The 18,314-nt window shown below is 35.3% G+C and overlaps 1 protein-coding gene across 1 annotated transcript in view; it reads right to left on the bottom strand.

Annotated features, from left to right (window-relative positions):
• Positions 1 to 18,314, bottom strand: part of MTBP (MDM2 binding protein) — an 80,648-nt gene that overhangs the window by 43,423 nt on the left and 18,911 nt on the right. The window contains exon 11 of the mRNA XM_010381471.1: positions 11,269 to 11,386. Within this exon, the coding sequence (XP_010379773.1) occupies positions 11,269 to 11,386 (118 nt within the window). The remainder of the gene's footprint in view (positions 1 to 11,268; positions 11,387 to 18,314) is intronic.

Raw genomic sequence — 18,314 nt, forward strand, 5'->3', positions numbered from 1 at the left:
AAAATAAAAAACTTTAATAGTGTACAATTACATATGTATTTACATATGTACATATATTAAGGTCTAACAAATTTCGGGAAATGTAAACAACTTTGCATCCATCACTATGATCCAGTTTTGAGAAACTTCCATCACACCTTTGCAGTCGATCTCCCTTCTATCCATGGCCTCAGACAACCATTGATGTGCTTTGTCTCCTTTTATAGAAATTTCATACATATAATCTTACAATAAATAATCTAATCTTGTCTGACTTTATTTATAAACTTAGCATTATGTTTTTCAGGTACACCCCAAACTTTTCATGCCTTCTCATTCCTCAGTATTCCACTATATGCAAAAAAAAGATCTCTTCACCAGATGATAGATATTTGCATAGTTTCCAAGTGTTGGCTATTACGAATAATGCTTTTATAAACACTTGCATATAAGCCTTTGAGTAAACATATGCTCTCATTTCTCCTGGGTAAATATCTAGGAATGAAAGGTCTGGGTTGTACAGTCAAGTGCAATTTTAACTAACAAACTGGTTTCCTTAGTAGATGTGCTATATTGTACATCCCCAGCAACAATGTGTGAGATGTGCAGTTTCTCCACATCCACATCAACATATGATAGTCACTGTTTTAAATTACAGCTGTTCTAGTGAGTGTGTTGTAGAATCACATTTTGGTTGTAATTTGCATCTCCCAAAAGACGAATGATGTCGGGCATCTTTTCATGGAGTTTACTAGTCATTCATGTATCTTCTTTGGTGAAATGTCTATTCAAGCATTTCGCTCACTTATTAATTGGGTTGTTTTATTATATATAAAATTGTGAGAATTTTTCAAATATATCTGTCCATTATCAGATATATGATTGGAACTATTTTCTCTACGTAGCTTGTTTTCAAATGTTCTAATAGTGTTTATCATAAAGTAAGCATCTGAACCTTGGTGAATTCTACTCTATAGATTTGTTTTCTTTTTCTAATTTATAGATTTGTTATCTATGTTATCTTACAAAAGTTTTATAATTTTAGCTCTTGAATTTAGTTATATGACCCATTTTGAGCTAATTTTCATTTAAAGTAAAAGGCTAAATACATATATATACATATACATAATTTTTACATATGGATATCCAAGTTTTCCAGCAGTGTGTTGAGACTGTCCTTTTGCCATTGGCATCTGACTCTATTCTGTTCCATGGATCTATGTATTCTTAGCCCAACACCACAATGTCTTGATAACTGTGGCTTTATAATAAAGTCATAAAATCAGGTAGCTAAGTTCTCAAATGTTGTTTTTACTTTTCAAAATTGTTCTGGTCATTTTAGGTGCTTTGCAATTCCATATAAACTTAGGATTAGTTCGTCAATTTCTTTTATGTCTTTTTTATTTTTATTTATTTATTTATTTTTTTGAGATGGAGTCTCGCTTTATCACCCAGGCTGGAGTGCAGTGGCATGATCTCGGCTCACTGCAACCTCTGCCTCCTGGGTTCAAGCGATTCCCCTGCCTCAGCCTCCAGAGCAGCTGGGATTACAGGCGCCTGCCACCATGCCCAGCTAATTTTTGTATGTGTCTATATATATATATATTTTGTAGAGATGGGGTTTCGCCATGTTGGCCAGGCTGGTCTTGAACTTCTGCAGTTTGTCAATTTCTACAGAAAGTCCTGCTGGAACTTTGATAAGCATTGGGTTGAATTTGGAGTTCTATCTTAATAATACTGAGTTTTCCAAACTCTAAATATGGTATGTATCTCCATTTACTTATATCTTCTTTAATTACTCTCAGTAATGCTTTGGGGTTTTCAGTGTACACGTCTTATACTTCTTTTGGTAGACATATTCTTCAATATTTTATTCATTAATTTCTGGTTTATTTCTTTCCTTCTACTCACTTAGGTCTTCTTGCTTACTGAGGTTGATGGTTAAATTGATTGTTGATCTTTCTTCCATGCTAAGATAAGCATTTCAGATATTCTTAGTACTGCCTTAGCTGTGTTCCATACATTTTATGTTTTGTTTTTACTTTCATTCAGTTAAAACTATTTTCTAATTTCCTTTTTGATTTTTTCTTTGATCTACAGGTTATTCGGAAGTGTGTTAATTTCCAAATAGTTGAGAGATCTCTCAGGTTTCTTTCTGTTGTCAATTTCTAACTTAATTCCATTGAAATTGGAGGATATCATGTATACTATTTCTATCCTTTTAAATTTGCTGAGATTCATTTAATGGGAAGCATGTATACGGGTCTGTCCTGAAGCATGTTCCATATGTGCTTGAAAAGAATGAGTATAAAGTTAAGTGTACAATAAAGGTTGGTAGTCAAGTTAGTTGAAAGGTTTACCACTGTATTCCTAGCACAGTAATGCCTTGCACACAGCAGGCACAAAAAAAATATTTGTGGACTAAAAGAATACTTTGTCGGCTGGGCGCGGTGGCTCACACCTGTTAATCCCAGCACTTTGGGAGGCCGAGGCAGGTGGATCACGAGGTCAGGAGATCAAGACCATCCTGGCTAACATGGTAAAACCCCGTCTCCACTAAAAATACAAAAAAAAAAAAAAAAAAAAAAAAAAATTAGCTGGGCATGGCGGCAGGCACCTGTAGTCCCAGTTACTCGGGAGGCTGCGGCAGGAGAATGGCGTGAACCCTGGACGCGGAGATTGCAGTGAGCCGAGATCGCGTCACTGCACTCCAGCCTGTGCGACAGAGCGAGACTCCATCTCAAAAAAAAAAACAAAAAAACAAACAAAACAAACAAAAAAAAAACACACACACACAAAAAAAACTTTGTGTCTGTCACTAAAATTTCTTTCAAAATCATTATCAGTCCTTTATTTCTCAAGATGAAATTTATAGGTCACTTGCACTGTGCTATTTTAGCCTTACCTGTTTCAGCCCACTATTTTTTATTTTGAGTTGAGATTCAGGAGGTACATATGCAGGTTTTCCATAAGGGTATATTGTGTGATGTCGAGATTTGTACTTCTATTAATCCCGTCACCCAGACAGTGAACATAGCAAGCAACTTCTCTCCTTTAGAGTCCCCAGTGTCTACTGTTCCTGTATTTGTATTTGTGTATATCCAGGGTTAGCCTCCATTTGTGAGAACATGTGATATTTGGTTTTCTGTTTCTGTGATAATTCCTTCAGGATAATGGCCTCCAGCTGCATCCTTGGTGTTGCAAAGGACATGGTTCCATAGTATTCCATGGCGTACATGTACTACATTTCTTACGGTTGCACAGTATTCCATGGTGTATATGTACCATCGTTTTATAGCTGCATAGTAGTCCATGGTGTTTATGTATCGTTTTTATGGCTGCATAGCATCCCATAGCATACACGTACCATCTTTTTTATGGCTGTGTAGTATTCCTGGCATATATGTACCACATTTTCTTTATCCAATCCACTGTTGATGTCAGCCCACTATTGTGAAACATTTTCATCATGGTGATTTGAATGTGAAAAAGGCACATGCTTCATTATTTGAAAACATTTTATCAGTCATTAGTCTAGTCCCTCTAAAAATATTTTTATTAGAAGAATTGTTAGTCAACAAAACAGATATGATTTTCTCCAAGAGTACCTTTAACACATTTCTTTTCAAAAGAATTCCAATTTTAAAAATATGAGGCAATATTCAAGTTTAGACTTCTAAAATTATCAAACATCTAGAATTATAAAATTGTGAGATACTATTATTCTGCTACATGAGAATAAATTATTTCCACAAACATCAAGACATAAAATTGAAAAGACTAAGTTTTTTTTTTTTTTTTAATTAAATTTTAAGTTCCGGGATACATGTACAGAATGTGCAGGTTTGTTACATAGGTATACACGTGCCATGGTGGTTTGCTACACCCATCAACTCGTCATCTACATTAGGTATTTCTCCTAATGCTATCCCTCTCCTAGCCCCCCATCCCCTGACAGGCCCCAGTGTGTGATGTTCCCCTCCCTGTGTCCATGTGTTCTCATTGTTTAACTCCCACTTAAGAGTGAGAACATGCAGTGTTTGATTTTCTGTTCTTCTGTTAGTTTGCTGAGAATGATGGTTTCCAGCTTCATCCACGTCCCTGCAAAGGACATGAACTCATTCTTTTTTATGGCTGCATAGTATTCCATGATGTATATGTGCCACATTTTCTTTATCAAGTCTATCATTGAAGGGCATTTGGGTTGGTTCCAAGTCTTTGCTATTGCGAATAGTGCCACAACAAACATATATGTGCATGTGTCTTTATAGTAGAAGGATTTATAATTCTTTGGGTATATGCCCAGTAATGGGGTTGCTGGGTCAAATGGTATTTCTGGTTCTAGATCCTTAAAGAATTGCCACACTGTCTTCCACAATGGTTGAACTAATTTAGACTCCCAGCAGTGTATAAGTGTTCCTATTTCTCCACATCCTCTCCAGCATCTGTTGTTTCCTGACTTTTCAATGATCATCATTCTAACTGGCGTGGGATGGTTATCTCATTGTGGTTTTGATTTGCATTTCTGTAATGACCAGTGATGATGAGCTTTTTTTCATATGTTTATTGACTGTATAAATGTCTTTTTTGAGAGGTGTCTGTTCATATCCTTTGCCCACTTTTTGATTGGGTTGTTTGCTTTTTTCTTGTAAATTTGTTTAAGTTCCTTGTAGATTCTGGATTTTAGCCTTTTGTCACATGGATAGATTGCAAAATTTTTCTCCCATTCTGCAGGTTACCTGTTCACTCTGATAATAGTTTCTTTCTGTGCAGAAGCTCTTTAGTTTAATTAGATCCCATTTGTCAATTTTGGCTTTTGTTGTCATTGCTTTTGGTGTTTTAGTCATGAAGTCTGTGCCCATGCCTATGTCCTGAATGGAATTGCCTAGGTTTTCTTCTAGGGTTTGTATGATTTTAGGTCTTACTTTTAAATCTTTAAGCCATCCTGAGTTAATTTTTGTATAAGGTGTAAGGAAGGGGTCCAGTTTCAGCTTTCTGCATATGGCTAGCCAGTTTTTACAGCACTATTTAGTAAATAGGGAATCCTTTCCCCATTTCTTGTTTTTGTCAGGTTTGTCAAAGATCAGATGGTTGTAGATGTGTGGCATTATTTCTAAGGCCTCTGTTCTGTTCCATTGGTCTATATATCTGTTTTGGTACCAGCACCATGCTGTTTTGGTTACTGTAGTCTTGTAGTATAGTTTGAAGTCAGGTAGTGTGATGCCTCCAGCTTTGTTCTTTTTGCTTAGGATTGTCTTGGCTATACGAGCTCTTTTTTGGTGTCATATGAAATGTAAAGTAGTTTTTCAATTCTGTGAAGAAAGTCAGTGGTAGCTTGATGGGGATAGCATTGAATCTATAAATTACTTTGGGCAGTAAGGCAATTTTCACAGTACTGATTCCACCTGTCTATGAGCATGAAATATTTTTCTATTTGTTTGTGTCCTCTCTTATTTCCTTGAGCAGTGCTTTGTAGTTCTCCTTGAAGAGGTCCTTCACATCCCTTGTAAGCTGGATTCCTAGGTATTTTATTCTCTTTGTAGCAATTGTGAGTTCACTCATGATTTGGTTCTCTGTTTGTCTATTATTGGTGTATAGGAATGCTTGTGATTTTTGCACACTGATTTTATATTCTGAGACTTTGCTGAAGTTGTTTATCAGCTTAAGGGGATTTTGGGCTGAGACGATGGAGTTTTCTAAATAAACAATCATGTCATCTGCAAACAGACAATTTGACTTCCTCTCTCCCTATGTGAATACCATTTAATTTCTTTCTCTTGTCTGATTACCTTGGCCAGAACTTCCAATACTATGTTGAATAGGAGTGGTAAGAGAGGGCATCCTTGTCTTGTGCCAGTTTTCAAAGGGAATCGTTCCAGGTTTTGTTCATTCAGTATGATACTGGCTATGGGTTTGTCATAAATAGCTCTTATTATTTTGAGATACGTTCCATCAATACCTAGCTTATTGAGAGTTTTAGCATGAAGGGGTGTTTATCAAAGGCCAAAAAGACCAAGTTTAAAAAATTATTTTCAATGAAAGTATACATTATGTGACAAAAAAAATCATGCATGGCCTTTAGATACATTCAAAATTAGGTAGAAATGCTAATCCCACCCTGTGACATTAGATAAGGTTCTTGGTTTCCTTGATTACCTTATTTTTCTCAATTGTAATATAAAGGATTTTTTAAAAACCTACTTCTCAATATTGTTTTGAGAATTAAAGATAATGAATCCACAGCATATGGCACATAGTAGGCCTTCAATATTGGGAGATAAAATTTTTTATTACTTATCTATGATTTGTTTAGGTTGCACGTGATCATTTAATTTTTTGACAACTTCATAAAATATCTCTGTAAACATGGTGAGCCAGCCATTTTTCACTATTCATCTGTCTTCTCAGTAAGTTTTACATATAGACATTTTTCTTTTGAAATGTAATATGGTTGACTTAATTGCATTTGTTTGTACAGTGCTTTTGCATTTTTCCTGTATCATAATAATTTCTGGGAATTAATTGAATACCAGTTTTAAAAGGCATTCATTTGCTATTATAATTAAACCATACTTCAAATTGGGCACTGTTTGTCCATTTTAGTTCACTCTATGAAACTGCTGATACAAAACAATTTTTGATATACAAAAACAACATATGGTTCAAATTAATACATATATATTTTTTATTTCATCAAAGGATGAAACTGATAAAAATTGGAGCACAAATTTTGGTTCATACTACATGGATGGAGTTCATTCAAAGTCTTTCTTTAACTGTCTGGAGAGCAGTTATTACTACCTAGAAATATATACTTCACTCATTATTTAACAAACACTTTTGAGTAACTGTTAAGTGTCAGGCAGACACACATTTAGTACATTAGACAGCATGAGTATTAAGGCAAAAAGATAAAGCTAGGAAGATGAATAAGAGGTCAGGAGAAGAGTCTGTTTGCAACGTTAGATGGGCTGGCAAAAAAGGTCCTAAAAGAGAAAAATGATTTTGGAGTAAAGACCTGAAAAAATTAGGAACTAGTCCTATGGCTATCTGGGGGAAAAACTAAACCTGTTACCTCCACCATAAAGTAAGCTCCATTAGGGCAAGGATGTTGTTCTATTTACTGCTGGTCCAGCATGTAAAACAGTGCTTAATATATTGTAAGTGCTCGATAAAAATATCTGTTGAAAAAGCAGATACTTAATGCATATACAAATATGTTTAAATGTTCAATACACATAAAGTTGTTTTTATGATTAATAATAGTATAACTATTGCATACCTTGCTTTTTTCATTCAGTATGTCTTGGGGATTTTTCCGAGTCAGTGACTACTAAATACAATGTTATAATAACTTCTGAATATCTATTTTCTGTGGTACAGTGTGAATTCCATTAGAGGAAGACTCAAGTCTATCTCATGGATCAGTAACCCCAAGATAACAGTACCATGCCTGATACACAATATCTGCTGTATATTCAAATAAATGAATAAAAGGTATAACTCACTAGATGTATGAATGAATAATAAAGTCACAAAGGAGTAAAATCAAGGAATACTTTCAGGAAACAGTACAAAGTTAGAATGAAGATTCTGGAACATATGTGGCAACAACAGAGAACAGCTGGGCATAATTCAGAAGACTGTGGAGAAACAGAGTCATGGTGTAGGAGAATGATCTGAGAGTCGCTATATGATAGTGAGAAAGGGTATTGTTAGTGATGCTAGGAAGGGATAGGAAGTTTGCCAGGTGTGAGTTATTGAAGCTTTTACATTAGCTAAAACTCAGCTTCTCTATTTTTACAAAAAAAAAATTCCATTAATGGGTAAGAATTTCTCCTACAGAGAGGATTATGGGTAGAAGAGAACTGAATAATCAACTGTCCAGTTTGATTTTATTTCTACTTCTAAGATTTTTTTTTTAAAATACTGTAAAGTGTCAGCTTAATCAGCCCTTAATGGTCCAGTCTAATCAGTAATCAACAATCTGGCTTCAAAGATTATGTGATCTGTGTCTTATTATTATTCACAAGTTACCAATATTAATGCTCAAATTTCAAGAAGAGATAATTTTAAAAAATCAAATCAAGCCACATGGTATTTTCTTAAAATTACAATGGAAATCATGCCAAAAAAACCCCACACCTAAGTTAAGAGTAAATTACCTTAAAATCAGAAGTTCCAACATAATGGTTGTTTGAAGTTGGAGAAAGTTACAAGAGGAAAAATAAATAATGAATGGGCTGCCAGAATATACTCAAGTTTACTGAGGAGATGTTAATATTATGATTAACTGATTGCATATGTCTACATATGTTTAATCAATTTTGGACACATGTAAAGCTGAGAAATGGATCAGTATTATTCCATGATTATATGTAGAATAAGTGAAATTGATTATATTGCCACTCAGAAAATCTATTTCCGATTTTGTTTTAGCAAGTGCCAAAATTACCAAATATATATTTGTTCCCTGTGAGATGAGAATGGTTAAAAGCTGCACTTATTCATGTATTAGTATGGTGCCGTAAGTTACAGTAATAATGTCTCCTCCTACAGGAAACTTCTCTTGAACTCTTAAGGCTATGTTTTGTTTTAAAACAAAACAAAAGCTAAAGGCTATGTTAGGTGATACACTCTGGAAGTACCTTTCATTTTGCCTTCACAATGTTGGCTAAACAGACTTATAATTATTTTCCTAGGTACTTTCCTCACTTGAGTATAAATTTCACAAAGAAAAAGACCATGAATCTACTTCCTCAAGTGTAAAAACCCAGTTTGATGCTCCTTTATTCCCCCACTTTGCACCATGCTCTTTATCAATGGTATTTTAATGCGGATGTTAACGATAACTTGCTAGGGTCTTCCAAAGATCATTTACCATATCATTCCCTAACTTTCCCTCCACTTTCACCTTACATGCAGGTACAATTTGCCCTCTACATCTATGGGTTTCACACTGTGGATTCAACCAACCACGAATTGAAAATATTCCAGAAAAAATTTAAAAATAACAAATTAATAACTGAGAAGAATATAAATTTTAAAAACCATATAGTATAACAAGTATTTACATAGCATTTACATTGTATCAGGCATTACAAGTAATCTAGAGATGATTTAAAGTATACAGGAGAATGTGCACAGGTTATATGCAACTATTACTCCATTTTATATGAGGGGTTTGAGCATCTAGGAATTTTGTTATCCACAGGGGTCCTGGAACCAATTCCCAGTGGATACTGAGGGATGACTGTATTTCTAAAGATTCTATCCTTAGCTCTCTTCTCTAGCCATGTTCTTTATATGTTGTTGTTTTCAACCATTCCTAACTAACATTCTACATTCCTAACTAGTAGGCACCTATGGTAGACTTTTTACATTGGTGGCTTCCTATTATTCACATCTTTAGATAGGTACTTCCTCCTTGAATTTGGACTATTCTTGTAACTAGCTCTAAATAACAGAATGTAACAGAAGTAAAGTCCTGGGATTAAGCCTTAAAAAGTCTTGGTAGTTTCAAGTTCTATATGTTTGTCCTGAGCCACCATGGAAAAACTCCAGCTAACTTGCAGGAGAGATCATGTGAGAAGACCATGTAGCAAGGAAAAGGCTCTGAGACTAAATGGAGAGAAAAAGCCAGCCAGCTCCGCTGAACCCAGCCCCCAAATGATTTGCAAGTTCAAAACGCCCACATCAATGACCTCTGGTGAGATCAGTAGATGCTGAGGGCAGCTCAGACTGCAAAACTATAAGCAAATAAAGTGTTTGCTCTTTCAAGTCACTAAGTTTTGGGGTGGCTTATTACACAATAGATAAAACTGCTGGAAAACTCAAAATCCAAATATCCAGCCCTATTATCTAGAGATCTGTACCTAAAATTCAAACTCTACATTTAAATTTCCACATAGATATCTTACCTACATTTGGAATTCAACATCTGCTAAAATAGAATTCAGTATCTCTCCTGTTTCTTATATGGAAAAATAGAAAATCTATACTGTATAAGCTACTGCTTTTAAAATTGTATTCCTCAAAATTCAAGGGCCCTGTGGAGTATTTCTACAGATTTCTTCATAATTCTTCTGGTACACATGTCTCAATTACAGCTCTTAGTCCCATCACATTATGGGTCACAAAAACTATAAGCTAAAAAAAAGTAAAAAGTTTTTGTTCAATTTAAAAAACACACATCAAAGCCAAAGTATGATGGAACACATTTCACCAATGTGACTTTGGGAAAGTAATTTTAACATTCTAAGCCACAATCACCTCATGAAATACTAGGGTTTAGACTTAATCTCTGATTTTATAACAGAAATTTTCATTTGGATAAAGATATCTTGAATATACTAGAGGAACCGAGTGGGAACACAGAGTAGTGGTAGAGAGCACAAGAGCACAGGTTCAAACCCTTGGAGAAGTGACAGAGCCGTAGGTTCTGTCAACTAATAGCTTTGTCACTTCTCTAAGCTCCAATTCCTTCATCTGTAAAATGGGGATAAAAATAAGTATACGGGGTTACTACAAAATTAAATGAATCAGTATATCTAAAATAGAATACTTGGAATATTGTGTAAGATACAGTTAAACTGTTGAATAAAAAACCTTAGGTCAGGCGCGGTGGCCCATGCCTGTAATCCTAGCACTTTGGGAGGCGGAGGCGGGCGGATCACTTGAGGTCAAGAGTTCGAGACTAGCCTGGCCAACATGGTGAAACTCCATCTCGACTAAAAATACAAAAATTAGCCAGGCGTGGTGGTGGGTGCCTGTAATCCCATCTACTAGGGAGGCTGAAGCAGGAGAATCATTTGAACCCAGGAGGTGGAGGTTGCAATGAACCAAGATCGTGCCATCACACTCTAGCCTGGGTGGCAAAGTGAGACTCTATCTCTAAATAAATAAATAAATAACTTCTACTAATTTCTTCAAAAAATTATCACAGGTTTTTTTTTTTTTTTAAATGTACCATATAATAAATGAACCGCTCTTTTCACATATTTGATTCCTGAAACATCTCTAAAAAAACCCATGTTCAATATAATTAGCTATCTAATGAACCAAGAGTTCTGCCTTTAGATCACTAGCATTTAAAATGAATATGGTTAGAGATACTTTATGTTACAGTAGGTTGCAATTAAAAATCTGAAAATGATGTAGACTCCTGGTAATCAACAGCAATAATATGAAATACTGTTTTCTCATATAGAAATGTTATCTTCACTTCAAATTTGATACATACATTAACTATGCTGCATCATTAAAACAATTGAAACATGTAATACTCACCACTGATTGTTTTAGGCTTTTTAGCTATATATTCCTTCCATTTTCTTGAACTGAGTTGGTTGGGAGGTGGAATAAGTATGTTACTAACGGTACATGGCAATACAAAAAGAGCACCAACCTGGATAAAACAGATCATATTTTCATTGATTGCACACTGAAATTCACTCTTGAATAGTGCCAAGTGACAATTTTCCACTCATATTTCACCAATTTAACATGCATTTAGTAATGCCCTCTCCAAAAAACTCCACTATAAAGACTAAAAAGTAAGAACAGTGGCCCACCCTCTGTCAAAATAAAACAAAACAAAAGCTAAAACGCAGACAAACAAAAACAGTAAAGGCATTCAATGCTACAGGCTTCCCTTTTCCACTGAGGTATACATCTCTGAAAAATTCACAATATTTGCTTCAAGTTCAGGTTGTGGATATAATTTATTTGTGTATATACAAAACAGTGTAAGGCTGAGCTTTAGCACCAAAATATTTTGTTATATTTAACCATCATCTTATAACTTTTTGACTAGATGGATTATTGTACTAGTTTCAAAATTAGAATACATTTGCTGGCAATTTAGAAACTTTGTTCCTGGAAATCAGAGATTTAATGCTAATAGGTACAAACTGAGAAGACAATGAATTACATGGTAGAAAACATACAGCAACTTCTGACTGATTTATGAGCAAACTCAGCTTGTTCATCTTTGTATTGCCAGGGCTGGGGATACAGATGCTTATTAAATATTGGTTCACCAAAATCACCATAATATATTTAGGTAAACTCTCAGTTTACTAAGGCCTGAATAAAACAAACCACAATTCTGAAAGTTATATTTTTCCAGTTAATTCAGAAATGCAGCTACATCAATCAGCACATCTCAGTAAAAGGTATTTCATTTTAAAACTGAGAAAATTTAGGCAAAGCATTTGCCAAAGATCTTAGAGCTAGTGCAAAATCATTTTTAATTGTCCTATACTGATGGACTGGTTACATGAAATATGTGATCACTAATATTTTAATGTTTTGTTGCTATTTATTATTTTTACTTATGCATTCTTAATTCACAGATATAAAAATAAATATTTAAGTTGGTGCAAACGTAATTGTGGTTTTTGCATTGTTGAAATTTGCAGTTTGATATTGGAATATGTTCTTAAATAAATGTGGTTATGTTATACATCATTTTAATGAGCATTTCTCGCTTTATATTTTCTTGTTAATAACTTATTACTTGCTGTTTATGTTTATTTTAGACTATGGAAATGATGTTAGACAAAAAACAAATGTGAGTAATTTTCTTATTCGAGTTCAAAACGGGTCAAGAAGTAGTGGAAACAACTTGCAACATCAACGCATCTGGCCCAGGAACTGCTAATGAACATGCAGTGCAGTGAAGGTTCAAAAAGTTTTGCAAAGGAGATGAGAGCCTTGAAGAGGAGTGGTATAGTGGCTGGCCATAGGAAGTAGACAACAACCAATTGAGAGCAATGATCGAAGCTGATCCTCTTACAACTACACAAGAAGTTGCAGAAGAACTCACCGTCGACCATTCGGCATTTGAAGCAAATTAGAAAGCTCAATAAGACCAGGCATGGTGGCTCATACCTGCAATCTCAGCACTTTAGGAGGTCGAGGTGGGTGGATCACCTAAGGTCAGGAGTTCGAGACCACCCTGGCCAATATGGTGTAACCCTGTTTCTACTAAAGATACAAAAATTAGCCAGGCATGGTGGCACATGCCTGTAGTCCCAGAAACTTGGGAGACTGAGGCAGGAGAATTGCTTGAACCCGAGAGGCAGATTGCAGTGAGCCCAGACTGAGCCATGACACTCCAGCCTGGGCAACAAAGTGAGACTCTATCTCAAAAACAAAACAAAACAAACAAATAACTAAATAAACCCCCAAAAGCTCAATAAGAAAGCTCAAAGCTCTCATCGTTTTGAAGCGTCGTCTTCCCTTATTCTATGCAACAACGAACCATTTCTCGATCAGATTGTGTGACGAAAAGTGGGTGACGACCAGCCTCGTGACTGGACCGAGAAGAAGCTCCAAAGCACTTCCCAAAGTCAAACTTGCACTAAAAAAAAGATCATAGTCACTGTTTCCTGGTCTGCTGCCATTCTGATCCATGACAGCTTTTTGAATCCTGGTGAAATAATTACATCTGAGAATTATGCTCAGCAAATCAATGAGATGCACCAAAAACTGCAACACCTATAGCCAGCATTGGTCAACAGAAAGGGCCCAAGTCTTCTCCATGACAACGCCCAACCACATGTCACATAACCAATGCTTCAAAAGTTGAATGAACTGGGCTACAAGTTTTGCCTCATCCATCACATTCACCTGACCTCTCACCAACTGACTGCCACTTCCTCAAGCATCTCAACAACTTTTTGCAGGGAAAATGCTTCCACAGGCAAGGCAGGATGCAGAAAATGCTTTCTAAGAGTTCGTAGAATTCCAAAGCATGGATTTTTATACTACAGGAATAAAAAAACTTAATTCTCATTGGCAAAAATGTGTTGATCGTAATGGTTTCTATTTTTATTCATAAAGATGTGTTTGAGCCTAGTTATAATGATTTAAAACTCATGGTCTGAAACCACAATTACTTTTACATCAACCTAATATGTTAGGAACAAAATAAGAAAGGTTAAAAGAAATATGCTTATTTTTCTTTATTATTATAGCCATAATCTTTTTAAAGTCAAATATATTTTATGTAGTTAAGAATTAGAAATTAAAAATAAAAATATTTAGCAATAGAAAATAATCATTAAATATAAAAAATATATCTAATTTTCTCGACATTAAATCCTAGTTCTTCTTTCTTGCATACATAGGACTCCATAGCCCAAAAAATGTGACCTGACTGTATAGTTAAAAAGGTGGACAAGGCCGTAATGTGAGTATGCCAGACTGGGTCCCAGTTACAGCTCTCTCAACATTTTAGAGATGCTAATTGCAGTTAAATACATTACTTACAGCCTAATATAAATGCGGTGGGACCATTAGCTGAAATGGCCACACTTTGGAGACAGCCTGATATTGACTAGACATTTGCTTCAAATATGAAAATAAGTATTTCTAAATCACATAAACTATAATTCCCTACAAAATAAATTTGTCAGTTGTTTATAATGCATTCTTAATACACCTAGGTGCTGATAACTTGCACCCATACACTAATCATTAGATAACTCTGAGACTTGAGGATGATCTGATCTGTTCAGGCTATCATTCTACCTCTAGAATATAAACGCCAAATAACATGTCAAATCTGACTTTCAAAATCTTGGGGTTTTTTTGTTTCTTTTTTTGAGACAGTCTCACCCTGTTGCCCATGCTGGAGTGCAGTGGTGTGATCTCGGCTCACTGCAACCTCTGCCTCCCTGGTTCAAGCGACTCTCTCGCCTCAGCCTCCCAAATAGGCACGTGCCACCATGCCTGGCTAATGTTTTCTATTGTTTTAGTAGAGACGGGGTTTCACCATGTTGCTCAGGCTGGTCTCGGACTCCTGACCTCAGGTGATCCACCCGCCTCGGTCTCCAAAGTGCTGGGATTACAGGCATGAGCCACTGCACCTGGCCTGAGTTTCAAAATCTTGAGTAAGTATTTTCAGTAGGTCCTCTCCAACAAGAGTCATTGTGGAAATCACGTTTCTAGCTTTGCAAATTCCTCTCTTCGAAGAAATATTTCCCAGCCAGAAGATTAATGAACATCATAACTTCCTAACAATCCTATCTTGTCTTTCCCTAATCAAGCTTATAAGCTTTACTCCAAGAAGCTTTTACTTATATTCTGGGGCTAACCATAGCTACATAGAGAGATAATTTGTTTAAGCTAAGATGCTGACTGAAGATCATACAAAGCAATAGAACTTAAGCACCATGAAAGTTTCCTGAGAAAGGGCCTGTCTACCTTATTCTATCCAATATTACGAACAGGCATCTGGCAGATACTAGCAGTAAAAACATTAAAAAAAAGAAAAAAAAATTAATTGTTTAACAAATGAAACCAAAGTTACTTATTTATTTTTTGAGATGGAGTCTCGCTCTGTTGCCCAGGTTCGAGTGCAGTGGTGCGATCTTGGTTCATTGCAACCTCCATCTCTTGGATGCAAATGATTCTCCTGCCTCAGCCTCCTGTATAGCTCGGACTACAGGGAAGCGCCACCATGCCCGGCTAATTTTTTGTATTTTTAGTAGAGATGGGGTTTCACCACGTTGGCCAGGCTGGTCTCGAACTCCTAACCTCAGGTGATCCACCCACCTTGGCCTCCCAAAGTGCTGGAATTACAGGCATGAGCCACCACACCCAGCTGAAACCCAAGTTATAAAACACTTCATTTCAAAGAACTGGTATGTAATTATACACTTTTTCAAAAACGTGAACAATGACCGGGTGCAGTGGCTCACGACTCTAATCCCAGCACTTTGGGAGGCCGAGATGGGTGGGTCACTTGAGGTCAGGAGTTCAAGACCAGCCTGGCCAACATGACGAAACCCTGTCTCTAGTAAATATACAAAAAAAAACTTAGCCAAGCATAGTGGTGTATGCCTATAGTTCCAGCTATTTGAGTGGCTGAGCCAGGAGAATTGTTTGAACCCAGGAGGCAGAGGTTGTAGCGAGCCAAGATCACACCACTGCACTTCAGCCTGGGCAACAGAGTGAGACTCCATCCAAAAAAAAAAAGTAAAAAACAAATCGTAATTCAATGTATAAGAAAAATAAATTACTTCATATTTAGATTTTCTAAGTTACATAATATATGGCTTCAAAAATAATCCCTTTTGCTGCATTAAACTGGGAACATAGTTATAAAGTATCTATTCCTTACTAATAAAGTATGTTCTAATATTTTACAGTTGTGGTTCAAGAAGAAAAAATGATAATCTAATACAACAAATTTAAAACAAAACAACTGAAAATACATTATTAAACATTAATAGTTTAGGGTGCTTCTAGAATTAGTGTTGCCTATCTTCAATAACTACATGGACTAATGATTATGTTACACCTGTGCTAAACTATAGGTACAGATCTGATTTTGACTTGAAATAGTCTCTATAAATTAGCCAGGCATGGTGGCACATGCCTGTAATCCCAGCTACTTGGAAGGCTGAGGCAGGAGAATCACCTGAACCTGGGAGGCAGAGGTTGTGATGAGCTGAGCTCGCACCATTGCTCTCCAGCCTGGGTGATAGAGTGAGACTCTGTCTTATTAAAAAAAAAAAAAAAAAAAAGGAAAGAGTCTCTATAAGATTTCTACAAATTTCTCTGTAAAATTTCTATAAATTTCACCATACCTTCAAATTACTTAGAGAATATCTAGTGTTTTGTACTTTTAAGGAAACTGTTTCACTTACGTGTGTCAATCATTTGGGCCACATAAACTTCAAAGACAATAAAAAATTATGTAGCAACCATCTTCTACATCATAATTGGTGGTTTATAAAATACATCCAATTTGGTTTTCATTACAACTCTGAAATAGGTAACACGGGGATTGTGATTTCCAGTTTGCAATATGAAAAGCTATAAGCCAGTGAGTGGGGCAGCTATGGCTTAAAGTCAAGCTTTCTAAAAACCATGCTCTTCCATTGAAGACTTTCTACTATACCATCTATATTTCTTTCCTCCCTTATCTGACAATATAGATGAGATAATTAATGATAAATAATAATATTCTCAATCCATACAGTGAAGCAGCTCCAAAAGATTAGGTGACTGGACAGGGTTATATAGAGAGCTACTTAGCTACCTGGATTAAAATAGAAACAGGGCATTTTTAATTCTCAGTGCACTTAAAAAATATATACTAATTCATAAGATGTCTCTGCAAATAGTTCTGGAGAAATGTATGGCCTTATTAACCTCTATCTAAAGTAGGGTCTCTTGACTTATTCCCTATCTCAGGCTGTTTATTTCTTCATAATTCTTATTGTGTCTGCAGTTACTTATTTTCTGCTTGTCCCCTAAAATGTAAGTTCCACAAGTATAGAAGCATCATCTGTACACTTCATTACTGGGTTCCCGAAATCTAGTATAGTACCTCACACACAGTAGAATACATGTTGGATAAATGATAAAAGATACATTTTAAAATTTCAAAATTCAGCAAATTAGTTATTTTTAGAGGATGAAAGCCAGGGTAATACTGGTAAAGGCCACTTCATCAAATAAATACTTTGGTGCCCTATTCAAAGGACTATTAAATTTATGGAAAAAGAGGCTAGAAGCCAAAATTTTAAGTTAGTATACAGTCAAGTATACATTTTAAGGTCAAAATCATTTTTCCTTTACTATATTGATTTTCTATAGGAATTATAACCAAGACTTGATTATAGCACCATAGGGAAACTGCTATAATTATAAGAATCATTTTCTCCCTGCAGGATTATTTGCTAGTCTACTTGTCATTAAAACAATAAGAAAATGTTAGGTAAATACTGCCAATAAACATTGTGTGCATCAAAAATTGTTTTCCAAGAAACATAACAGTTGAATAAATAACTAGAAAAAAAGCAAACTTTCATTTTTTCCTACTAAAAACTGAATTTGATTTTAAATAGATGATTCCACTTAAAATTATTTATATTGTAATTTTTTTAGTTAAAAATATACCAATTTTACATCATTATATATACAAAATAACTGTTAAAATAGTCATAAATCTCCTAAACATCATCAGAATTTAGAAAGAAAAATTGGAAACTCCCAAATGACAATTTAGTAAAACTTTAGCTTTTTCCACTTTCATCCCCTGCCCTACAATGAAGAAAAAAATGCAAGTATATGAATGTCTTCTCATAGAATTGAAATCGCATGTTGAAGAAGTAGGTTAACAATAAAATTACCAGTCATAAAGCTTATTTCTGAAAATCTCTCCTAAAAACAAAATGTCACTTATGTTTGCAGAGTACTTTTACAGTTATTATGAAAAGTCCAAAATATCTTAATATGAGTTAGGACCAAAATTATCCTATATTACAATAAAGAAACCAAGTCATCAAGCAAACAGATTAGTAAGTTACATCCAT

This window comes from Rhinopithecus roxellana, chromosome 9 (genome assembly GCF_007565055.1).
Source record: "Rhinopithecus roxellana isolate Shanxi Qingling chromosome 9, ASM756505v1, whole genome shotgun sequence".
Lineage (NCBI taxonomy): Eukaryota > Metazoa > Chordata > Mammalia > Primates > Cercopithecidae > Rhinopithecus > Rhinopithecus roxellana.